The sequence below is a fragment of the Zonotrichia leucophrys genome, chromosome 2, assembly GCF_028769735.1.
Source record: "Zonotrichia leucophrys gambelii isolate GWCS_2022_RI chromosome 2, RI_Zleu_2.0, whole genome shotgun sequence".
NCBI classification, from domain to species: Eukaryota; Metazoa; Chordata; class Aves; order Passeriformes; family Passerellidae; genus Zonotrichia; species Zonotrichia leucophrys.
Genome location: NC_088171.1, coordinates 104,165,812 through 104,192,168, shown reverse-complemented (window position 1 = coordinate 104,192,168; position 26,357 = coordinate 104,165,812). Strand labels below are relative to the sequence as shown.

Genomic DNA, 26,357 nt, shown 5'->3' with positions numbered 1-26,357 from the left:
GAGGAACTTAGCAGTTTTCCTGAATTTTGTGCTTAGTCCTGTGGGTGAGTCATCTTTTTCTTGTTATGCCATTCAGTTGACTTTTCCATACATGTGCTGAATGTGCTATGTATTAACAGCCAAGAAGGCCACCACAGCAGTTTTCTTTGAGACTGGGAACCTGCTGATTTGACCTGCTTATCAAGAGAAAAATGTCATCTCAACAGCACAAGATTGTTTCTTATTTCTCCCTGTTTTCTTCTGGTGAGCAATTTTTTAGTCCTGTAGAGCAAAGTAAAAAGTCACCAGTCTAGGAAATTTTTTCCTTTTTTAAAAATTTTCTAATACTTTTACATAATTAAAAAAATATAGAAATACTTTTCTTTACATAAAAGTTTAAAATGTGAAGTTGGAAAAGCATACCCTTGATGCTGTTTATACATGCCTGGTGGAATCACTTTGTGTCTATTTTTAAGCACATCAAGTGGAATTCAGACTCTTATAAGGCAAAGCAAATACCTATTTATGAACAACTCTATAATGATAAAGGAAAAAGAGAAACAATTTCAAACCTTGCCATGTTTGCACAACAGAATGCATGTGGTCTGTAAAGCACAGAATCATAGAATCATGAAGGTTGGAGAAGATCTTCAAGATCATCAAGTCCAACCTTCAACAGAACATAACCCATTAAAACCCTATCATGAAGTGCCACGTCTGCTTGGTTTTTGAACACTTCCAGGGATGGTGACTCCATCACTTCCCTAGGGAGCCTGTTCCATTGCTTAGCATGTTAAGAGTCCTTCAGGATGGAAAGCACTCTAATTTAAATTAGCATTACAGTTTGTATCCTAAGCTGCTCTGAAATGTTCCAGAGCCTTCTATTCCTCACTTCCACTTTTACAAGTTAAAAGTAAGATCTCCTAGATTATGGTATTAGCCTCACTAGGGAGACCTGAGCACACATTACTTCCTTCTCTCTTATAAAAGACATATTTGGTTTAAAAGGGTATATTTCACATTTCTGAGACTGCTGTGTGCCACTTGGTCAAGAACTGAACTTCCCATAACCTTCCACAGCCTTCCATGTGTGAAATACATCCTACGTGACAATTTTAACATCAGTTGCATCAGTAACACATGTTCCTGACTGCACAGTGCTTTTCTGCACTATGCCAGATGAGGCAGAGGCTGGGTGAATTGTGCACATGCAGTTTTCTAATAAAAGCAATATGGCATTATTTTTCTTGGAAGCGTGTTTGGAAAATTTTACCCCGCGTTGTGTAACGCGTGTCAGGGTGACAGGTGGGCGAGGCACCGCGTGTGGGGCGAGGAAGAGGAGCCCACAAGAACAATAAATACCTGTGTGCTTGTACCTGCCTGAACACAGAAATACAGCCACCCATGTGTACACACACAAAGCTTCAAAGTTCATCTTCAACTCTGCCTTTGAGTTTTGCTTCTCTGCTCATCTTGCATGATGCAACAAATTTCAAGGCATACTCTTCTCCCAAACTTGGGGTTTTTTTATGGGATGCTTCTTTGGGTAGCATTCACAGCTTCCTCAGCATATGACACTGGGAGGGATTATTTGGTCTATCCACAGCTTTTATGTTAAGTCCCAAAGTATCTTGTAACACTGACTATGCAGACTCAAATCCCAACACTATTAAAAACACACAGAACTTGCAGTAATAAAAGGGCTAAAACCTCAAAACTAAAATGCTATGGGAAGGGAGCAGAAGAGCTTCAAAGGATTGGCCAGTCACCCAGGCCTTTCTAGATGAGGATGGATGTGCCCAGGTGATCCTTTCTGTCAGGTAAACTAGGTAAACACCACAGGTTAAAGAGGTGACTGTCCCCAGTATGAACCAGTTTGGATCCAAATGCAACTTAGTTCCCTGCCAGTTCTTCACAGAACTGCATACAGAGATCTACTCAGGAAAGTTTTTTCTTGAAAAAGTTTGCTTCAGCTTTAAGGTAAGTGTACATGTGCATCTATTTTTATAAAGATGTTACTGGGACGAGGAGGGAATTATAGTTAATAGCACCAGATGTCCTACAGCTTTTTGTCAAAAACAAAAACCCTGCAGCTCAGTTGTTCACTATGGGCTAAAAAATTATTCTGCTTATGAGCAAAATAATGCACATTATTTCACTGCTCAGTCTAACACCAGCCCTATAATTACTGGATTCTCAACTATCTTCCACGTTCCCCTTGAGCTATGAATTACAAGTTTTCAGCACATTGGATACTAATACAGTGGCATGATTAGGTTACCATTTCCACAGGTTGCCAAAGCAGAAGAATAGCTCATCTAAGTATGAATAGATTCATTTACTTGAAGAGAATTTTCTTTACCTTTCAGACTAATAATCTGTGTCTAACACAGGGTAAAAAGAACACAAACTATTTTCAGGCTAGTTTCTCTTAGAAAATAAAGTGACCTCCCTAGTTTTTACATCCCAGTGTTTGAAGGCATGCAGAGTTGGGGGTTTTGTCTGGCTGCTCAGAGGAAAGCTGCTTGCAGAATGCAGATACAGACCTGTTTTCTGTTGTAGATGGAATCCATGAGTCACTAAGGAGGCTACAGCATAATGGAAAGTAGCCATTTTGTGTTCATTTTAGTGCACAGCCTTGGAGGGGAGGAACACAGAAATCCATGAAATTTTTGATGTACTATTGTATAGAATATAAAGACTATAAATATTTTATTAGTCGGTTATGGGTTAAAAAGGTATTTTGTACAGAGTAGATATTTCCCTTTGGAATTAATGAAAACATAACAGCTCTGAACTTGACATAAGGACCAACATTTGAGGATATTTGTAGACTATTTTTTAAGTAAAAATTTAACTGTATGTTCAGAAACACTCAGATTGCCAGTATGCCAGGAATTCCTGTTCCAGTGCCACCAAGTAGCTGTAACCCAGCCTAAGGGACAGCACCATCACAGCCCTCTCACGCTGCCAGAACTGCAGGTGAAACAGGCAGGTGAGTCCACTCTGGTGTCCACTCAAATAAATAGGTAACACATCACATGCAGCATGCTTGTTTTTTGTGGAAGCTGACACACCACAAGTGGCAGCTTCAGTGACTCACCAGCTCCACTCTCCCACTGCTGATGGGATCCTGGTTTTGCTAAAATGCATTCACATCCTTGCCCTGCCCCACGGGATAAAGCACACAGACACGCACACTCCCTTCCCAGCTGTTCACATCTTACAAAAGGTTTTTGGTGGATGCAAAATGCGAGAGAAATCAGTGAAAACTCATAGGAACTTCTATCAGTGAGCAGCCTTTGTGGGCCATCCCTCGTATTTGCCAATGAAATTCCTGCCACACATTTGTGGCCTGCTTGGCACTTTTCTTGCCTGTGTTTTAACTCTCTGGTTTATAATTTTATTATTTTACTATGGTCTCCAGACCACGTGCAGACCAACATTGCCTTATGATATTTCTCTGCAGTGATTATATTAAAACCTTGTTAAAAAGGCAAATCTAAACAACCTTGGAGATGCTCAAGGAGAACCACAGATTTCTTCTTGACATGCATCATTATGTAGTTAAACAACATTCCATGGAACACAGGGATATTTATTATTCAACAGATAACTCTGTTACAGCTTAAGCTAGCCTGGAAATAAAAGGACAGCATTATTTAATTAATGATGGTTTTCCGATTACATCCAGGGAGAGAATAGCTGTTTTCTCAGTTTTTGTTAGCCTAGGTGTGGCCCTGTGAGCACTGCTCACAGAAATACTACTCCCTTCTCCCTTGCTCACACATAGACATACACATTGCTCTCCTGACTTTGTCCTGACTGTTCCTGGACAGTTTTCCATTCTAACAAGCATCTAGGCAAACAAAAACATGCTTCCTGTAGGAAAAAGAAGCCCTTTACCTCGGGTGTCCACATCTCTCTGTCTGTAGGACAAACATTCACTGTGTTTTCTACTGTGGCCTCTCTCCAAGCTTTCCACCCCTTCCTCATCCCAAGCTCACATTGCAGCCTTGAGGATGTTCTTTCTGAGCCTCACTACCCTCCAAAAATTGGTGTGGTTACAGCTGAATTCCTTCTTTCCTACAGAATCTTAGGACACCATATTTTTGCTTTGGAGTTCATTGCATCATTTGATCATCTTGGCCTCTGCTGTTTTGCTTTCTATAACAACACAGTAAATGTCACCCTCTTTGTCCAGAAGGATAAAGTCCCTGTCCAAGTCCCTATTCGATGCACAGAGTATGAACAAAATGCCTGAAGTTTTCCAATATGCTGTTTATGTCCTGTTGCAGTACTGTCTGTCTGAAAATCCCAGTTATGACTTAGCTTCTCTGTGCTAAGCAGTTCAGCCTGGATAATTTCAGTTCCTTGCTGCAAAAGGAAATCTGAAACAAATACAAAGCCCACTTCACTTAGCAAATATATCCAGAAAACAAAAAGAGGAAAAATCTGGGAGAGCCTGTATAAATGCCTATAAATACCTGGAAACCACAGGCACTCTGTCAAGTAACTTATCCCACCCTCCTTTTAAGAGGTATATTTGAAGGGGATGAACTACCCTTTGGCAATGTCAGCCTCCCTCCCTTTACTGAACATCAAGCCCAGATGACTAATTTTGGATGGCCAATTAGGCAAGAGGAATCCCAATGCTAAACAACTTCAGCATGTTGCTGCAAAGTTTCCCCTGTTTATATTTAGCCTCTTTTCTCCATTTTTGTGGAGCTCTGAGATGAAAATCTGGAGACAAAAAGATGCTATTCTACCCTCAGAGTTTATCTGTCTCAGATGCACTGCTTGTCTATACCTAGAAGAGCTCTTTGCTGTTTGTGTAGTGCTGTGCAGTGGAAATCAGCAGTTTGTAGACAGCTCTTTCTAAGATCAGGAGGACAAATGCTTGTTTATTTTCTCTATGATGTCTTCCAAGTTAACAATAGATATTGACCTTATGGAATTGCTGTAGCACATTGTGAATTATGTATGAAATGCAATTTCCCTGTCTGCTGTGGACATGTTTGACTGTGCTGTTTGCAGCACTCATTGTCAGAGGGCTTGCAGTGTTCTCAGTGACACAGCCAGGGCAACTGAACTCACCATAAAGAAACTGTCAATATTCAATTAAAATAAAATTCTATCTCATTCCTTAAAATCCAAATTCTTGAAAGCAATCAGCTTCTTATAACTCCTATCCCACTTTCTAACACAGTTTAAAACCTTTTCTTAGAATTATAATTGTTTAGGTTAGAAAAGACTTCTGAGATCATCACTTCTAACAATTAAGCGAACACTACCAAGTCCATCACTAAATCATATACCCAAATGCCACATCCACATGTCTTCTGAACACTTCCAGGGATGGTGATTCCACCACTTCCTTGGGCAGCTTATTCCAATGCCTGACTACTCTTTAAGGGGAGAAAATTTTTGTAATGTCTAGTAAAAACCTCTCCTGGCACAATTTGTGGCCACCTCCTCTTGTCCTTATTACTTAGGAGATGAGCCTCATTATAACCTCCTTTCAGGCACTTGCAGAGAGCAATAAGGTCTTCCCTTCCCTGAGCCTCCCTTTCCCCACGCTAAGCAACCCCAGGCTCCCTCAGCTACTCTTCACAAGAATTGTGCTCTAAAAGTAGGTTTTATTCATCCAAGTGTTCAACATAACCTCACAGTGAAGTGCAATGTTAAGTAAACAGAATGCCAAAGATTAGAATAGAATAGAATAGAATAGAATAGAATAGAATAGAATAGAATAGAATAGAATATTTTGGTTGGAAAGGTCCTAAAACAATTATCTAGTCCAACTGTCTTACCACTTCAGGGCTGAGAAGTTAAAGCAAATTATTAAGGGCATTGCCCAAATGCCTCTTAAATGCTGACAGGGATGGGGCATCAACCACCTTCCTAGGATGCCTGGTAAAAAAAACAAACCTCAGTGAAAGGAGATTCAAAAGCATAGGCAGATGCCTCACTAGCAAGCCTAGAGTCAAGAAGTCAACAATGATTATAACCTACCTATTCTTTTTTCCATTAAAGCTCACTTCAGTAAAAGTCTCCTAGATTATATCAAATGAGTTACATCAGATAAGATGTCCCACACAGACAAAATCTAACTTTCATGGGTAGTCTGGCTTGTACTGCTTCCCTGTTCTTCAGCATGTTTCTTGTGCCCCCCAATTTGCTCATCAGAGATCGTCTGTTAGGTTTATGCATGTGACTGCTCTCAGAGACTAAGGCAAATGAGAAAGAATCAGCTGCTTTCTCAGTGGGAACACATATTTTTAAAAAATCTAATCAGAATATTTCTCCATAGTTGGGTTATTAAGAAAGTGGACTAGAAGCACATTTTTACAGCAGTAATAATTTTTCCTTCCTTTTGTTACATCCACTTTTACAGTGTGCAATCAGTGTTTCTTCCCCATCATCCTACTTTTATTATCATCCTAGGAAATAAATGCCATTGTAACAATGTAAAATAAATGGAACCGCTTATTAACAATACACAAAAGCTACAGAAGAGGGCTGAATTACTGAAGCTATTGTGAGGAAATTTCAGCCAGGTGTTTTTTTTTTTCTCTCCTCTCATGCAAACCTCATTAACAATGTCCAGTGTGTATACCAGGAATGCAGGTTTTGGTCCTGGATACGTAATGAGTTAGAAGTCTAGCAGGAGACCCTGGGAACATGGGAACAGCATCCTGTCCCACTGCAGCTTTTCTGACACTGAAATGTTTTTGGGGGAGCACCATCTACACTCACAGTTGAGCTAGTGGCAGGAGCAGAAGCAGAAAATGCACACAGGCTACCTTTAACTGAGGAGCGCGTGGGTAAATCAGGTGAGCACTCAAGTACAGCAAGGAGCTTTGCGTCAGTGGTTCTTTCTGCTGATGCAAGGGTTCTCCTGTAAATTGCACCCAAAAGCAAGCAGAGTTGGCTTGGAATGTTTACTTCTGAAAATGTATAATGAAATGGATTATTAAAATGCACCAAATCCTGAGTTCCTTGTGGGCATGTGTAATTTGTAATCGCGGAAACTGCAGGAGCCTTCTTTTTTCCTGCTCCCAAGTAATTAAGAGTGAAACTGTTCAGCCATTCGCATGCAATGAATTCTCTCTTCCCTCACTTACACTGCTATGTCCTGTTATACATTACACATCCAAGGATTACATATTTTATACACTTTTGATCTTGTGGTGGAAATAAATTTTACAAGCCAGCCAAACTTCTCTTAACCACGTATACATCTGCTGTCTTCCTGAAGCTTGCTGACAGTTAATTCCCTTCACATCTCCTGTAGCTGCACAAGAGGTACTGTTCCCAGTGCCCTTGCAAGGTTACAGCCAGCTCCCACCCCACATGACTAAATCAAAGCATTCCAAAAAACCAAAGGGACAGTCAAGTCTCTGGAATTTCAAAGCAAACATTTTCTGTATGTCTGGTGCTTCAACTCCTGCCAAGTCATTTCTCCTAGTAATCATGTGTTGTGTTTAGCACACCAGCCCAGCTTCTGACTCCCTTTTCACTGACAGAGCAGAGGCTTTGATTCTGGCCTGACATACACCTGGATAAATCCACCAAGGTCAACAGAACTAGACAGGTATAAACAGAAAAGAAATAGATCCAGATATGTGACTGTGTACACGTATATCGTGTAGTAAGAACGCACCGTGATTTTTCCAGCACATCCCTAGCCCCGCTGACCAGCCATGAGCAGGTGCTTTTCTGGGAATGGGGGGGTCACTGTGGCAGGACATGAAGCAGCTTGTTATGCATAACACATTGTTGTCCCTCTGAGGACCACTCAGTGTTGCCCTGTATGTAGAGTGATCTCATATGGGACTGTGACACTGCAAGGCAGAGCTGCCAGCTTTGTGCCACTTCTCAGACTCAGGGCCATGTGGCTGCCATCAGAAGGTCACACCTGATACTGCAAGGGTTAAACTAGCAGGTCCAGACCCAACACTGGGCTTCACTGACCGCAGTACCTAAGGACAGGAATCATTTCCCAGCTTAACTCCTACAAAAAAGAGCAGCTCGCTCTCTCTCTCTCTCTCACATACATGCTGGTCCCTCACACTCTTTTCCTTCTGTCTTTAATCATTCATGCTCACTCTAAGTTTCTTTAAACTGCAATTGGTTAAGGTTCCCAGGTCTGAGGGAGCCCCGTCTCAGAGTGAAAATCTCTCCTGTGTGATAAAACCGAGAGTAGCTAAATTGCTGAAGAACTGAGCAGAGATATGGTTCTTTCTTTATAGCAGAATCCCCTTTCACCAGCAACTATATTCTATATTTAAGGACAATACACAATACATATACTTAACACAATACATATGCTTACACACTTTGGCTTCTGTATTTTGTTTCCTGCCAAATAAAATGCTGTATTTCTGAATATTATGATCCCTCTCTGTGTCTCATTGGAACTTTGGACCTGTGCACTTGCTATCCTTCACTTTGGAGAACACAAATGTAGAGGCACCATTTGAACTAATTTCCCCCAAATTTAATTTTTTATTCTCTCTTCATGTACATGTGTCTCTTATTCACATGCAAAAGTCCCGTGCCTAACAATACACAGACAACCTGCAATAAATATCAAGAGGACTGCTTCATTCCTTAAGGTTTCCTGTCCTCTCTCTGCCTTAAGCAATGTCCCACAATCTAATTTGCTTTAAAGAATAGCCCTCAAAATACTTTTCAGGAACTTGGTTAATCTGGTATTACTCATGCTTCTAATATTACAAGGAAGACCTTGAATGACATTTAGCTAACAGGCAGTGTGTAGTTATGGACATAATTTTTTCTGAGGTAAAGACCTTGAGCTCAACGTGCATATGGTTTGCATTTGTCTTTTAAGAGAAGCCCCTAATGAAGCACATTCCCTATCCCACAAGGCATATTAGTCTGCAAAAATGGTGGAGATGAAGTCTTACCATTAATAATTAAATTTTTGTTGCTACCACAGTGGCGATCATTAGGCAATTATCTTTTGTCTTCAGAGCTATTTGTTCAGATAGGTTTCTAAATAGATCCTTTTTTTCATGAGTCTGATACATTAAAAATAAAAAAAAAAAAAAAAAGAAAAATAGCAAGATATCTTCTGTTCCAGAAGATGTCAAGGACTTCTTCAAATATAATGGCTTCTGCCCCAAGCAACATTTTGTCTGGATTTTGTTCACAGTCTTCAATGTATTTATCAAGAAGTAGAAAGAAATATCCATTACTTCTACTACTTTCAAAACTAGTAAGAGGATTTCTGAGGAAATATATAAACTCTGAATTGATACAAGGCCACCATTGTCAAATACACGAAGCTACTGGGATTGCTTCTGTGGTTAGTGAATTGTCAGTGAGTCTTGCTCAGGGTGAGTGTCCTAAGAACCACCTGCACAGCTCAGGGTTGTCACCTCATGCACAAGTGACCCAGACAGGGGAGGCAGAGCTCAGGCACAGGTGTTTTTGGGATATTCTTCATACTGCCACCAAAGGGGAAACTATGGATGGACTTAATGACTGCTGCTGGTCAGGTGTCCTCAACAAAGGCAGCTGTTGACCTGCTGATGCTGCCTCTTCCTTCAAAGGAAACATCCCTAGAAAGTCCTGTTTCCTAGCATCCCAGGCCAGCCAGGGCTCACCAGTTTCCTTGCAAATGCTTGGAGCACATGCAGTTTAGACCCTGGCCTTGTCTCAACACCCTCCCACCATATCCGTACCAAAACCCACCTATGAGAACTGTAAGCTTGAAGGTGTTTTCTTTTTTTTTTTTTTTTGCTACAAGTTTTCTGACATCAGTAACATGTTTGAGGTGCTGCTGCTTTTTGCTTGCTTCTAGAACCACTTTTTTTTTTTTTTTTTTAAGAAGGATGATGATTCTGTATTTTGGATCATAGAAGGCTATGAGTGTGTCAGTGAAACTGCATTAAGAAGAAGCTTGGGTTAAAAGTGTTTATAACCAATAATGAACATAGTCATCTCTTTTACTATTCACAAAACTTGGAAAGATTTTTGGTATTTTTTTGTTATGTGCAGCATCATTCTATAACACCTCTTATGGAGCTAGGTCAGATTTTAGCACTTGTTAAGCAACTCACTTCAACTGTATCTTAGCTTATCCAGTGTTGATGGTTTGTGGCTGAACAATTTTAATCAGACCTGACTCTTACTGTTTATTTGTTAATGGAAACTTTTGTAAAGCACCTGCAAAAACAACATGAGTATCTAAAAAATGAAAAGTTCTCTTTGAAGTTCCCATGAAAAATACCTGTGAAGAGTGAAGGATACTATTCAAAGAGACTTTACATTACTTTTCAGATGAAAATTATATCGGGGGTGTTGGGGTTACAAGTGTTATTGCTAGATGAGAATTAAAAAATGGTATGCTGTAGCACTTTTTCCTAAACCAAACATTATACAAGGCGGAATTCAACAGCAAAGTTAAATATAAAATAAATCCAACAGGATTACAGAAGGGCACAGTAACCCTGTCCCTGCAGTGACCCATGTAATAGCTCTGTGCTGGTGCTTGTGATGACATGTCAGCAATCCCACGTTAAATGTACTTTGAAGGCACATTAGCTTCTCCTCTTTGTGTGTCTGGAGGTTTCCTTCTCTGCTTTATGAACACATTTCAGTGTCTCCTACCCTCTTCCCCTTACCCCACATCACCTGAGAACAGCATCATGTTGTTCTCTCCTGACATGCCTCCTCAGCTGACTGCTGCAATGAGGAAAGTATTTTGAGATACCAGCTCTTTTTTTTCTCTTCTGTTTTTAGCAGAAATTCCTTCACAGCAGCTTGTTGGAAATAGCTGCTGTGTGGAAGAGATTTTGCAGCCATGTTTGCTTTAATGCTGGCAAACAGCTAACGCTGTCTTCCTGAGACACGGAGGCAGAGGAGACAGACACAGTCCCAGAGCAGAGATGAGTCAGGGCACAAGGAACAGGTCTGTGTGCCAGGTAAATGCTCTCTGGGGTGAGGGGAATCAAATTTTCCTGGTGAACTAAAGTAGGGATAGGTATGAGGGCAGGGAAGAGGGGGATTTTTAACATTGCATTTGACACTTATGAATTACATGTTACCGAGCATTTAATACAGGCTCTTGTCACTTCGTTTCAGGTAGCTTTTCCAGAAGATTAATTGCAAAATTCAAGGTTTGGGAGAGCTTAGAACACCATCGTTGCTTCACAGATGTTGCGGTCAGGCAGACGGAGCCCATGTGAATGAGAAAACCACAGGTTTCTTATTTTGAGTCCACAATTAAAGCCTCCAAGTTTCAAGGCTGGCAAGGGTGAGGACAATTTTTCCATGAGAAACATAGCAGATGAAGCCTGTTTTCCCCTGAACTACCTCTTTCTCACTTCAGCCCCTTCTCTCTCTATAATCTCCACCTACCCACTTGTTTCACCCCTTTTCAGTTTCTCCAGGTTTCTCACAGCCCACGGGAAATGTGGCTAATTACATAATTAGGATGAAGGAGCTTTATTAAAATCTATCAGTTCATGCTAGGTGCAAATAATAATGATAAGAACAATAATGATAAAAATACATTTCTCTTGCATGTATAGCTACTTTCTCTGCACATACACTTTGTTTTGACACAAAACTTTTTCAACCCCTGCTTTTGTTTTTCTTGCTGAAAATTAATACAAAGTTATTCCTGTGCCTCCTACACTCTTCCCTTTCACAATGTGCTAATATCTATGATGGGGAAAAGGTTACAGCCATGGAGAAAACAATAATAGAAATTATCCATTATTCCTCATAGTCCCATTTGCATTGCCAGTCTTAATGTTTTGTTAGAATGCTCTCAAAGCTCTGGTCCTTGAATTAAATTAATATTCCTGTAATAAATCAATTGCAACTGAATTGTTTGAAACTCAGAATATAAATAGAGAAATTCCTTTTTAATACCTACTTATTGTTACTGCACATTGGAGTTGATGCTGCCTACAAATGACAGTGAATAGTTTGGGATATTTTAGATCAGACAAAACCTCATAACTGATGAACACAAGTTAAAATGTATCGCTCCAGAAGTCATGTATGTGATCCCAGATTTTCTGGGAGCCTCTAATGTGCAGGGAGAAATTCCTCCTTTTTGCTTTTTTTCCCCCTTTCTCTTAATATTTTAAAATCTGAGCCTTCCAAACCACACCTCTGCTCTAAGCTAGGGAAATCAACCAGAACAATTAATGGGGAAAAAAAAATAAAGCTCATATTCCATTATAATAATTCAAAAGAGAAAAGATCTCACACTGTGGTACTATTTTGAATTTTGTGTCAGGTATCAGAGAAACAAAATACATAAAAGCAAGGTTAAATGAGAAATGCACATCCTGAAATGGTCCTGACCAATTCAGTTAATATTTCAGAAAAGGGAAGCTTTGAAGCCCTCACACTATCAAGCAGGGGCCTGTACCACCCTGGTATTACAGCCTCTCTTTTTTTAGGTCTGGAAAGCATAAAGGAGGACTAATATTACTTTTGGGAGGCTCTGTCTAGCATAGTTTGTGTGGGAGTTCTCTGAAAGTTTTCCCTGATAAATGATTTACCGGGACAGTAAAAGATCAAGAAAGCGCTGAGCTGTCCTTTCAAGACAAATTGCTTTCTTCACCCACTCCTTGAAAATCTTTAAAAACTTACTGTAATGATTAATTTTCCATAATTCTGAAAAGTGTTGAAGTCCAGGGCCTATGACTCTCTCAGATCCCTCCTGGGATACAGACACATCATGATCTTGAATTGAATCCTGCCTGGTGCATCCACGTATTTACTCTGGGTGTCCATATGTTTTACTTGTTACCTGAATTTCCCTACAGAGTCATTGGGGTTTTGGTATTTTATAATGCTGCGTTTTTCACTACTAAACAAAACACAAGAGAGTGTTTTGCCCTCCTTCTTTATATTTGTTTCATCAAAATTATTTGTTTCAGTTGTAGTAAAGAGGAAACCAGACTCACAGGGAGGAAAGAAGAGGCAAGCAAGAAGATGCCAATAAAGGCAGAGAAGACAGAAAATGGAGGTAGAAAGAAAAGTCTGCACATACTCAAGGAGCTCCACTGCTTTCCTGTGATACTGGTGCCTCACTGGACCCATGAGGCATTTTTGCAATACACATAATAAAGAAATGGTGGTAAGAGACACATGGAGAAGAACAATTAAGGACAACAATGAGAAAAAAATTTACAGGAATGTGCCTCATTAGAGTTATGATAATAAACAATTATCTGTATTTCTGGTGATAATGATCCTGAAGTTCACTCTCTTTACTTATTCCAACTCTCCCCACCATGCCACTGATGTCTTAATATGGCGTATTTATACAAAAGATGAGTTTGAAAACTAGATTCCATTAAAAAAGCATCAGGTATAATAAGGAAAGCTATGGAAAATAACCTGTTATGCTTCTGCACCTGTCCCTTCCAATGGTTTCCCCCACTCACCCACAAACATTACTAAGTCTCATATTCTCTTGATTTCACTGAAGGAGAAACTGAGGCAGAGAAAAACTTGTCTACAAAGCATCTGGGCTAGGCACTGGGCCAGCCTGTAGTCACATGCATTAACTGTGTCTGATGCTTCTATATAGAATATTATTAATTATTGGCAATTTGTAGCAGGCAAACCCTTATGAAGGTGCTATTAGCAGTGTGTGAGCACAGGGAGAAGAGCTCCCCAGAGGAGCTCCCAAACACTCACAGTTTTAATAGCCATTAGAAGCTCACATTGGGAACAAAGATCTTTTAAGACATTGCTCCCATACCAATCGTGATGATGGCAGATAATTAATCAGCAAACCCAAGCTCGGGGACTGCTAACTGAGCAAGGCAAACCTCATATCCACAGTGCAGCTGTGACTGCAGGCTGGAGTGCCTCACAGTGCTTACAAAAGCAACTACAAAAATATTTTCAAGACCTTTAGCAGACCCGTGCAGGACAGCTTATTCACCTAACACTACTGGGCTGATCAACTCTCCAAACCGGGGAGGAGAAAAGGTGCTGGTGATGCCGACCCTGCCAGCGGGGCAAGCAAGGGTCAGGCTTTCATCCCCTATTTAGCAGTAATTTGGTATGTAAGGCTGCATGAGCCTTTGAAGCTCAGCGCTGCTGTTTTTAAAGGCTCCCATCAGCCAGCCCATAGTGTAACTGAAGCAGAAACAGCAGTGCAATAGCAGACACAGTGTTCTTCTTGCAGAGTCTGCAGTTCTCTGACACGTCTGCTTGACTCTCCTTTCATGGCAGACAAACTTCCCGTCAGGAACCAGTTAACAGGGACAGCCAGGAGCAGCACTGACAAGCAGCGGCTTTGGAGGAAGGCAGTCGTGTATTTAAAAAGGAAAAACCACCATGAAGAAGCCCACAGAAAACCCACATTATTTATTTTTCTGGGAGGTGAGTGGGAAGGGTTTCAAAGCATGGCTGTTATGCTATTTTGGCACAAAAAGTACTTTTCCAAATTCAAATCTTCCATCAGGCTGGCTTGGAAAACGGCATGTGGTTTAGAACCATGGCTTGCTCCTTTCAGCTTTGCCTCATCTTCCAGGTTAAAGTCTCAGCTGGGAGCATATCTGGGGGAAGGGAGGAGCATGTGAGAACCAGAGTATTCCCAGTGCGTTCCCACTGGCTGGCCCTGAGATCTGCAGGTAGTAAACACAAGCACTTTCCATATAAGGACCTTGCTTGGCAGATACCGAGGGGGGAAAAAAAGGGACTATTGCTGAGGTGGGGAGCAAAAAGAAGTTATTTGCTGGCAGAGGAGAAAGGAACGAAGGATGCTGAAAGGGTACTGGGCAGCTGCTTTTCCGGCTGCTATGGGAGCCAAGGGAAGAGCCTTTGATCTGCTGAGCAGGCCTGGGCTTGCTGCCAGGACCTACATCCTTTCTCCAGCACTGACAGCAGGCTTCCTTGCTAGCTCCTCTCTGATTGCCCAGTCAAAAAACAAGTGACGTAACTCATGCAGGGACCTCACTGCAATGTTTCTATTATTACCAGCTCTGCAGAAAACATATGCTACAGATGCCTCAATCTGAAATTATCTTCTTGTCCAAGGCAGAACAAAAAGGAGAAAAAACCTGTGAGGTCCTCTGGATTACATCTTGCAAAGCCTAATAAAAGCCTTCTGGCATACTGGGGGACTAAGCAAAGCCACTGGTTTTACAGAGGAACTACCTCTGCTGCATAGCACCTTGGCCAAGCAAACCCTTCTCCAATTGTCTATGTGCCATTACCTCTTGTGGCTGGGAGATTTAAATAGGAATACAGATTCCAGACCTAACACAGCTTCTAGACCAATACCTCAAATAATGTTCTCAAGTTGGCATTTCCTAAAGAATGAGCTGTAATTGCCAGCAATGTTGAGTTTAGAGTGATGTGGAGATCAGCCTGCTTGGTACGTGCTGCTGCCCAATAAAGGAGAATATGAAGGCAGCTGTGCTCCTCAGCCCTCAGACCAAAACATCCAGAGTATAGAGAATTTTCTCCAGCACCAGAGTGTCTTTAGTTCTTGCTGGTGTAACACGCTATTGCCATCACTGCAGGTAAATTCTACTTGGACATGACCCAGGCTTACATCTTACCCAGAACCAGCCAGAGAGTGAAACTCTCATCACTTGAGGCACAGAAATATGCTACATTCTATGAAGCAGAATTGTATGCTTTTGCATGATGTAACCAAAAATTCACTTTGCCTTCTTTGCAGCACAACAGTTTTTGCAGGGTTGTCTCCCCTTCCTTTTGATGCTCACCATCACTACTGAGAGTACAGCCTTGCTAGACACTGAAGTTCTGACTCAGGAGTTTGGATGGTGCCATAAAATTAATGCAACCAAGCACTTCTGTTGTCTCAGTAATGCTGCCATCTTGCTATCAGGTACTTGTTGCTTTGTGTTAATGTTATTAGCATGGCAGTGGCAGCTTCTCTCAGATAGGGTCCCCTGCAAGATTAGGTCTCCCCTAAGCCTTCTTTTCTCAAGGGCAAACAATTCCAGTCCTTTCCTCATATGGCAGACTTTCAAGTCCTTTGATTGTCCTTGTTTCCCTTCTCTGGAAGCTTTCCAGCCTGTTTCCATGTTTATACCCCATGGAAGGTTCCAGAGGACACTACCACCCTCCCTTTCCACCTGCTCTTCCTGCCACCTGAGCTGTGACTGAGCTGAAGTTTTCTCTTCTAAAGTCTAAAACTTTTGGTTTAGTACTAACCTTCAGTATGCCCAGCCGATCCCAAACTCCACAATGTGATCACTACAGCCAAGGCTATCACTGACCATGGCATTTCAAAGCAGGTTTCCTCGGTTTGGGAGTCCAGCAGTGCTTCATTCCTGCTTGGCACATCTCTAATATTTGTATGAGGAAGCAGTCCTCCTAAGCACTCCTGGAACTTGATGGATAACATGAGCTGCTGTACTGTTCTTCCAACAAATGTCTGGACAGCTGAAGTCACCCACATGAGGCAGGTTCTGTGAACCTGCCACAGCTTGCTTAAGTGCCCCAAATATTGTCTTGGTTTGGAGGTCAGTAGAAGTTGCCTACTGAAACATTCCCCTTGAAGATGCCTTCTCTGATCTTAAGGGCATTCTGTAGGGCTGCGCAGTTGCTGTGGTTGATTTCTGTGCGTCAGAAATTCCCCTTGATAAAGAGTGAGACTCCTCCAGTTCTGTCCTGCCTGTCTTTTTGAAACAGCCAATCCACCAGTCATGTGGGCTGTCCCAACATTTTTCAGCTATTCCTATGAATAACTCTGCTCTTGATGAAACCCTTAGTCCCTGGTGCCACTTGGGACACCAGTTTCAATCTAAGTTCCTGTCTGCTGCTGTTTGTGTGGACAGAACCTGCAACGACTTTGTGCATTTTTCTCCTCCCAGGTGCTAAGTTTTACTGAACCTTTCAGATGTTGAGAAGACATTTTAAACAGAAAGATATTTATGAAGCTGGGGTACTGAGAAAAGAACAAACAACAGAATATCAGTGATGAATTTTGAAATCACTGGCTAAATTTTGCCTTCTAGCACACACAATCAATATTTACAGACTTTTTTGAATACATGCACCTGAAACCCATTTTGTTCACTTGTGAGTCTCAATTATGTGCAATTACTTACTAGTCTGATGTGATATTCCTTAGGAGATTTTAATTTATTTTAATGAAAAAAAAAAGATTCTGATTTATTTGCATCACTGCTTCTTGAATCCATGGAGTGAAAACAAAACATCTAAATAGTTTTTGACATTTCATAAAAACCACAGATTTTCTTTCCTAGCCTTCTGCACTTCAATTTTAGCACTTTTGGCACACTTATATCAAGCCCACACTTTAAAATAGAATGTCTGTCAAACAGAAAAGAACAACACTGATCAGGAAAGAAATTATGTTATCCATCTTCCTGCACATTGCAAAAGTTGCAGTTTCGTAAAAGGACAACTTTGAAAAAATAGTTGACAGTTTAATTTTTAAGAGAACTGAAGGACAAGATTTTCTGCTATGTTAATACTTGAAGCTTTATTTTTAATTTCTCATCAGTAATAAACACAGGAGTGCAAAGATGTCAGTAGCTGGGTTTACAGGAACTCAACACATAGCTAGAGATAATGCTGCAGAACAACTGCAAACAAGGCCCTCCTCACTCTGCCCACCGCTGCATGGAGGGTAAGGCTGAACAAGTCAGATGGAGGATTTGTTAGAGTTATCACATGGCAAGCTATTAAAAGGCTGCTATTTGGCCCAAAGAGATGACACAAAAAATAATTTTGTCATGACAGATTTTGCCGGCCATTAGCTTTTTGAAGGTGAAGGCACACAATGACTTGTTTTTTCTTGTGGCTAGGAAGAAGATGTCCATGTCCTCCAACAGCCCTTGTTACTCACCTTCTTGATGCTGTCTGTGTCAGCAAGAACCACTTGGACCTTCCTTCTGGAACTCAGGGCCAAACAGCCCAAATTCAAAGATCAGGAGGAAGACCTAATGCCAATAGTTCTTTATCTAGTAGCTCTTCTTTCTATCCTGTTCCCAGGCCTGTGACTCTGGCAAATGACTCATTCTCTTAAAGGGCATCACAAACTTAGAGAGCTTTCTAAATTGGTACCATCCGGGTCCTGCTCTGCAAGGCAGGCTCCTGGGACATAGAGCTGCAACTTAGCTTGCTTGAAAGCCAGCTCAGGCTATATGCTTTTGCAATCTGGTGATAATAAGAACCAGCAGTATACCTCCTAGGCCTCTTTCTCAGCCTGTTGATAGTTCTATGTGTTTAGTATGTAACTGGCATCAGACAAAGGGAAGAAAGCCTATAGGGTCAGAAATAGAAAACACTCACTAAACCAGATGCATTGCAGCTATCATACTTTCCACTTACTTTTGCACATCTTTAATAATAGCCATTCCAAAATGGGACCAGCTGACAGGCTGCAATATATAACAATTATGTTCATGTTTATATGTGTCCCTAGCTTCCTTCCCCAAATGTACATGCTTGAAAAGCCTTGTGTTTTGCAGCCTCACCCAAACATCTGCAATCATTTACGGACTGAAACAGCTTGCCATCTCAGCCTAGGTTTTTCAATGCACACTACAACTGATGTCATTTTGTATTTTCAAAAGAAACAAATATGTTTCCAGGCAAACCACATCAGAGAACATGCCACAGTTATCAGTTCAAAGAGCCTCACTGACTCAGCAGCTAGTGCTGCATTTCATCTAGTCTTCCTGAGGTCAGGCAGGGAAATGTTAGCCCAGGAGTACACATCTGTGTGTATACAAACAGCTTCAGTCTTCAGTTGTGCTCTCCTTGACTGCCCCCTAAAATAATCTCAGCAAAGCACAAGAGCTGTCAAGTACAGGCTTGGCCAAGGCTTTCACATGAATCACAGGACATTCTGGAGTGGGTGTGTTTTGTGTGCCATTTTAGAGATGAAGGAAAACAGAATCATGGAAATGGACATTGTAACTGCCATCACAGTGCCATCACATTATTATAAAGAGGTTCCTTAAACTTATATACAAAAGTGTGTCCTGCTTACATTTTGTCTTTTCTGCCAAACCAGAACTAGGGTGAGAAATCTACTCCCAAAGGATCCTGGAAAGTGGAAGTAAGACAGGATTCAGGATGGACCACTTCAACCTTTGCTTCTCCAATTTAGCAAAAGAAGCTAGACAGAGCTTGGGTTCCCAAAGAACTCCTCATGGACCCAGGCTCCAGTGAGAAACACTGATTAGACTGGACACAGCAGAGGCAAAACAGAACTGGCTCTGGGACTGCTCCTGACGAACCTGAACATGGTTTGAGTTTGTAACCTCATGCAAATCCCAGGCTGAGGCCTATGAAACTTTCCTGATGCAAATTCAGCTGCATAAATCAAACTAAGGTGTTGTAGTAAAGGGGACAAGTGGATGCTAACAGCTCACCATTGGCAGACACTGATTAAACACTTCGATGACTTTGATGACAGGCTAAGAGTGATAAATTTTCATTAAGTTCTGAAGGCATCCAGTAAACTTGCTAAAGAAATATTCTTTACTGAAATGAGAGGAATAAACTGTTCAGGGGATTCAAAGGAATGATGAGTTTTTAATATGTAAATCATTTGGATTTACCTTGGTAAATGGGTTTTGATGCAGCTGAGATAAGGAAAGTATGCTGTAGCAGAAATGTAGACATTGTATTTCAGATGAGATAGAAGGGCTTCAGTTTCAGAAGACCGCAAACATCAAATGAAGTGTCTTAATACCTTGATGTGACAACTTCAGATAGAAATGAAGAAAACATAAAAGATGGCTGTAAGAGTCTTTCAGAGTTTTACTCTTGGGAATCAGTCTCTGTGCTGCCACTGGGACTACTGTCCAGTGCTTCTCTTCCCTGTTGAGGAAGAGAAGTCTGACATATGGACACACACACTGACGTGACTGAAATAAATTTTTATCATAGATCATATGTCCTCATGAAAGGTCTCCAAAGGGTGGGTGTTCTTTACAGTAGGCATTCAAAAGCACAGGTATCTAAAAATGTGTTATTACAGGAGAGTTATATGAGCTTTACAAGCCATATTTTCCCAAGGCCAAGCTGATAGTTTTTCCCCTTATTATCACAACTGAAGATTTCTTTTCACAGACCCGGATCCTGAAATATCTTAGTGAGAAATGACTTGTCATGTTAGAAATGCCTCCTCTGCTGTCCCTGCAACCTGCCTGGCAGAGCCTTTTGAGCTTTAAGGTAATATCACAGTGAATAGTTTTGAATGTAAGTCACATTTGGTATTTCAGATTTTAACTGTTTATAGTGCTCTCGGGTTTACACAAATATGACAGTTCCAATGTTTGCTGTGGCACTTTTGTCTTAAGAGCTATTCACTATGATTTTATATTTTGGGTGGTGACAACATGCTGTTTCAGGTCTATAAAACACTTTGTTTTGGCTATCTGTACTTAATACAGGACAATTGCTACAGCCACAAGCTCCTGTGCAGCTTCTATCCATTCCCCAGCAAGCCAATGTTCTCCAGGCCAAACATCAGTGTTCATCATAAAAGCTGCTGTAGAAAAAAGGTTATTTCCCATCACTTCAGTGCTATGTGCTGCTGCAGAAGAAACACTTGCACTGCTCAGGAGCTGTGAGCAAGTCACAGAGAAATGACACATGGACGTGTTTGAAAGTCTGTAATGGAAATGTCCCCAGTGAATGGGCTGTTCACAAAGGATCACTTCAGCTCCTTCCAAAGCATGTATTAAGGACAAGATCTGATGGCAGTTGTCTTTACTGGTAGCAGTTTCCCCTCTTCCCTACCCTTTCTCTTTCTTATTTTTTTTTTTTTTAAAGTCCATATTCACAGCATGGGTCTTGAAAACAGCTATATTAGCAGAGTTGGAGGGAGAAAGAAACTGAAACAGGACCAGGGATACTGTATGACAATATCATTTCTGAAGACAGCATGCTACCACTAAAGTCTAACTTAAGGTGTGCAGAGAACCTCTGACTTTACACTGACAATGAGAGTTTTGACCAGGGAATTTTATTTTCCTAATCTGAAGTCTTACTAAAAAGTTTTATAAGAACTTTTATTCAATATTGTAAGAAGTATCAAATTTATACTGATTTATATTGATTTTTACTTTCATAATAAGGAGCAATTAATTACTTTGCAACCAAGGAATCATACCTGACTTCACAGAAATACTGATATTTAAACAGCTTTGTAAAATCAAAACTACTTGAACATCTGGTCTGCATAGAGGTTTCTGAGAATTTTGCCTATCTACATCATCACCTAAATACAGTTCTCCCCCTCTACATTCACATTGGTGTAGTTGAGGCAAAAGTGTGATCCCAGTTCTGTCAGAGTTCTTTTTTACCCACCAGAAGAAAAAGGTTGACTGCCTGGATAATTCACGTATGGTTCTGTTTTAATGAATCAACAGTTAAGCACCCACCTCTAATAACGCCCAGATCTTTTAAAAGATCTTGACAATGCAAGTCATCCACCCGGATGTATGAAGCGTCTTCTAGGTTCGCCAGTGTAAGAATGCCAAGATCCTCTTTTTGTGCTGGTGAGCTCTGTAAAGCTGACACACCTAAGAAGAGAATAGGCTCATCTCCATTAGATCTTACACACCTGCAATAGAACTGTTAGGAAAAATAGTTTTGTTGCAGAATCCTTCACCTTGGCAGCATTGTGAAAGCCAGGGTTACACAATTTAACATTGGGCTCAGCTGGGATTTACTTTGGTATTCATCAATGAAAGGGTGATTTTTACAGAATACCCTTTTGAGAATAGAAAATAGAGCTTTGAAGTCTTCTGCTGAAAAGACACGTGAGCTGATCTGTGCTTCATATTCCACAGGTGACAGTCAGTGTGATGGCTGTGGAAAGTTAAGCACCGTTTCAACAACAGAAACTAAAAGCAGTCAGAGCAGAAGCATTCATTACATGCACGGAAAAAGCAGACAGTGACTCTCCACTTTAGTCCTTTGTCTTGGAAGTTCAGCAGTGAATTGGAGAAGCTTTCCACCTGCCCCTGCATTGTGTGAAGTGTAATAGAATTGGGTCAGTTTGCTCACTGGAATGCTCCTCTAAAAGATACTGGCACAGATTCACCTTGGGGCTGTGTTTTCTCTCAATCAGTTAGTGCAAATTGAACAGTTGCAAGAGCCTCTCTATGGAGAGCCCAGGGGATGCACTTTTCCTGGTCGTGGCCAGCTGAAACTTCATGAGCATAGGGCAGCCAGACTTTCAGCAGGCATAAAATGCAGGTATAGCTGCTGAAAGGGCAGCGCATTTCCAGTATGTAGATAACCCACTCGCTTTTTTCCTATCTGTGTATCCAGGTTTGCTTCCAGGGAAGTCTAGGTCAGCTGGGGAGATGGTTGCAGCCTGGCCATTTTCCACAAGCAGGATTCTGAGGAACCAGGACTCTGAGGGTACATGGACTTTACCGGTCAAGACACAGGCACTCTGACCGAGTATCAGCCTGTGTGGATGGACCAGGAGAAAAGACTCCTGTAATAAACAAGTGAAAAAGGTTACTTATTGCCTACTCATCTGGCTCTTGACACTGAACTGTAAGGCTCTAGTATTGAGAAGAGATGTAAAAAATTTTCTGGAGGGCAAGTGGGTGTTATGCAGCAACTGCTTGGTACAAAGAAGCAGTACATTGAAATCAGCACTGAAAACTGGTGAAGAACACCAACTCTTTCAAACATGATTAGAAATAATGGTTTCACCATTTACATTCTGTGGAGTCGTGTCACCTGAACATTTTTCGTTGGGTAGAAGCCTCACACTATTTAAAACCCTGTGTCCTGAGGCACTCCTTTCTCCAGTGGAACAATAACTCCCTCTGGTGTTTGCCTGCTATTGTTACTGCCTCCGCCGCAGCCCTGGGAAGCCCTGCCAGAGGAAGGAAAGCCTGCCAGATGATGTATGAGCTATGAACATTCTTCCCTTAACCGATGGCATTTTACACTTTGGGCAGAAAGGCCATTGCTTCCAGCGGGCCGGCCCCAGGAGCACTCAGGTCCGGGAACATCGGGAAAGTGGAATGCCGAACTCCGCTGCTGCCGAGGGCTCATGCTGCCAAAGACTCATTTACATGCTCCCTGCATTTATTTCATTACATGAACAGTAGGCTTATTGCAACGAGTCTGGATGCTTTATTTGATGAATGCTGGAACTTACCAATCCAGTCCCGAGAGGGTTGGGATACACATAGGGATATGTCAAATGGCTGGATGATAGTTCAGAGTTAATGAATTGCTGTGCTCAGCTCTTGGGACAGACAATGTGGAACTGTCATTCAGCTGCAAACATATTTACAGGAATGCTGTCACAGCTTTGAGGCTCAAATCTGACCTACAAGTAAGTTACAAGCTACATCTGCAGGCAGAGGAAGAAAAACGAGATGCAAGAGAATTAAGCTCCTGCCCTTTGGGCCAGACAATATCGATCTATTGGCATAATAATGCTGATTGTAAATTTTCTTAATCTGAAATTTATGACAGAATCAAAACTTTTAGTCTTAAATATATATTGCACAATAATTTTAAAGTACACACTCAATTTTTTTTTTTTTTTTCAGATTTCAGCTGCGATCAGATGATGGAAACAAATCTCAAGACAAGATAAAGGACACTAAATGTTTGAGTTATGCATTTTGCCGAAGAGAAGAGGCTGTTTTGATGGGATGTTTAATAGAAATTTCTTCCTGGAATCATTCAGCTGGATGCTCACTCCAAACAGCCCAGAGGCTTTTTATATTTGACCTAAATGTCTGGATTTTTTCTCTTTTCTTCAGCATATCACAGAACAGAAATCTGTAAGCTGATTATTGTTGCTTAATTCTCTTCTGAATGCAAACATCTTTGCATATTTCAGACACTGCTATATAGAGCTGAAATCAGAAAAGCTGAAAGAGCTTGAGAGCTCAATCTAAATCCCAACTGTCTGGCTCTCTGGCCAATGCCTGGTATTATACAAAGTGTGTAACCATCCTACACCTTTGATGTAAAACAACTCTCTTTTAATGTGCTGTAAGCTCTTATTCCCTTTGTCTCTCAAATAATAATCCTCTTGCTCATGGTAATCCTTAAAATCACATATGCTCTTTAAAGCTTTTCTTTTGGAAAGTATTCACGCCCATTTTTCTGGGCACTGGCAACTAAATATTACAGACAACCTGATTCTTCTGACTTTGACCAAGACAATTGGAATTTTTTGTATTCCACATTTACTGCTTGGCTGGAACTGGGTCAACAAAATGAGCAAACAGTTTCTAGCTGTCCAACAGAACCACAGTGTGCGGACTGTTTGTTTGGCCAAGGCAGAGGCACAAGATGTTTCAGAGAGTTAACAGGAAACAAGTAAAATGACATTTTTATTTGGGTTATAAAACAGAAAATGAAGTTTAGTTGTCTAGAATGATTGAAGAACATGTTCTCCTGAACTGTTCAAACAAGCTAGTAAAAGAAAAATTCTCACCTCCTCAGCAGTAATAATCAAGCCCCCTAGCACTGGCTCCTGGACACTTACAAACATGCTGCTGGCTACTCAAAGTTTCATTAATGTAAGGCTAAATATTTTTAGATATTGCCACCTTAAATCAGAGGTAGAGGTTGAGACTAGAATTACTTATTCAGATCAGCATGTAGATTTAAATGATCCAATAATGACAAAAGGTGATGATTAGAATGGAAGTCTCATCAGATCAGATGTAATATCCTAAATGACATAAACTGCATTAATTGCAGGACATGATGAATATGAGCCTAAGAGTTCAAAAAGAGAGATCTTTTAAAAGGTCTTAGAAGATCTTTTTAATTTGTTGACAAATGTGTACATTGCCATTAGGAATTTGTAGCCAGCTAGGAGGAGTTCTGAGGCACAGCTTCCAAAGATACAACAGCACAACCTGCTGATCAGACCACCTCATCTGGTCTGTCCAAGCCCAGCCAGTTTGCTTCACTCACTCCCCAAAAGACCAAGTACAGAAATTTCTCCAGGTTTCCTTTTTACAGAGAGCAGGGGCTGCCGTTCTGTCAGCAGGACAGATCTGGCTCTACTCCTGATGTCTAGGAGCATTTTACTTTTTTGCCCTTGTTGGAAGGTGCTTCCCCCCATCCCTGGGCATGGGAATTACTCATCCATAACCCCTCTGTGTTGACGTGTCCTACACAGACATGTTATCCCCCCTCTCCTGAGCCATCAGAGGGAGGATCAGTGCTGGGCTCTGGGTCAGCTGCTGACTCCCAGCAGCTGCCCCAGGGATGATGGATGCACAGACTGCAGCTGAACAGCACAGCTCTCTGGCGTCACTGACTGGAGTTAGCGTTTCACTGTGCTTGCCATCTGATCTTGTCACTACATCAGGTTTAAAGTGGCTCCTGAAGTTCTGTGAAACTCTCATTCTTGGACAAAATCAAGGCAATTTTGCGCTTCCTTCCTATAGAGTATAACCTGCACCTCACGAGTCACAAACCAGAACACACAAACTTCCCCATTTCGAGATTCTGCGGAATGGGATCTTGATGGTTTCTGAACCCAAGCAGCTTTGAACTTTCAATGTTCAGGGATGCCTCACAGACCTGCAGGTGCCTCTCTGCAGTGAACTGTGGGAGCTCAAAGAACGCTACCCAGGCTTAACAAGAACAATAAATAGTACCAATAAGCACTCCAAGCTGAAGTGGGCTGCATGTGGGAATCAGGCAGTACTATTTCTAAAAGAAAGGCAGGAAATTAGGCTCTCTTATGCCATTTCAAATGTTTACAGTAAATCAGCAAAATTAATGGTTGTAGCAGATAGAAACTCTGCTCTGACTGAGAAATTCACTGTACTCCAAGCAAACTAGCCAAATATTAATTTCCTTACAGCTGTTTTTGCCATTTATTTCCTTGATTTCCCAAAACGATGTCAGCTGAATTTTCTCATGAGTGCAAACATTTGTGTTGCAAAAAATAAGAAACTCGAGAATTTAATCCATTTTTAGGAAATAAAGTTAACTTATCAACTATAAGTGCTAATCTTCCCATCTCACATGAAATCCAGAAACTTCAGATAGATATAAAACACTTGGGTAACTTCAATCTTTGCACAAAGATTTAGATTCTAAACACTGATGGCAAACACTTGTCAAAAGGAACCAGTTTTAATTTGGTGAGCAGGAAAAAAGTGAGGTATAACACCAAGGTTACAAACAAGATCCATAGGAAGATGCTGAACAACATTTTTCATGAAGATATACCAATGCATATAAAAAAAAGAACCTCATCTCTTCCATTTCTCTCTCTAAGCAGGATCAAAAGTCCAGCTATCACAGGGAGCATCCTTGCTTTCTTTAGTCCTCATTGAGGTGATGACAAACAACTCCAGTCTGCCAAACCTTAATTAGGTAACCACTTTCCC

General features: G+C 41.1%; 1 protein-coding gene and 1 long non-coding RNA gene across 7 annotated transcripts in view; one reads left to right on the top strand and one right to left on the bottom strand.

The window, feature by feature from the left end:
• DLGAP1 (DLG associated protein 1) overlaps window positions 1-26,357 on the bottom strand; it is a 404,901-nt gene that overhangs the window by 43,183 nt on the left and 335,361 nt on the right. For 5 of the 6 annotated variants that reach the window (XM_064705914.1, XM_064705918.1, XM_064705917.1 and 2 more), the window contains one exon: window positions 21,393-21,533. The exons of the other annotated variant lie outside the window; for it this stretch is intronic. In XM_064705914.1, the coding sequence (XP_064561984.1) occupies window positions 21,393-21,533 (141 nt within the window). The remainder of the gene's footprint in view (window positions 1-21,392; window positions 21,534-26,357) is intronic. 6 annotated transcript variants of the gene reach the window in all.
• LOC135444364 (uncharacterized) lies at window positions 10,759-13,165 on the top strand. The gene is made up of 3 exons (XR_010439207.1): window positions 10,759-10,934; window positions 11,095-11,266; window positions 12,912-13,165. It is a non-coding gene; the product is annotated as an uncharacterized LOC135444364 (long non-coding RNA).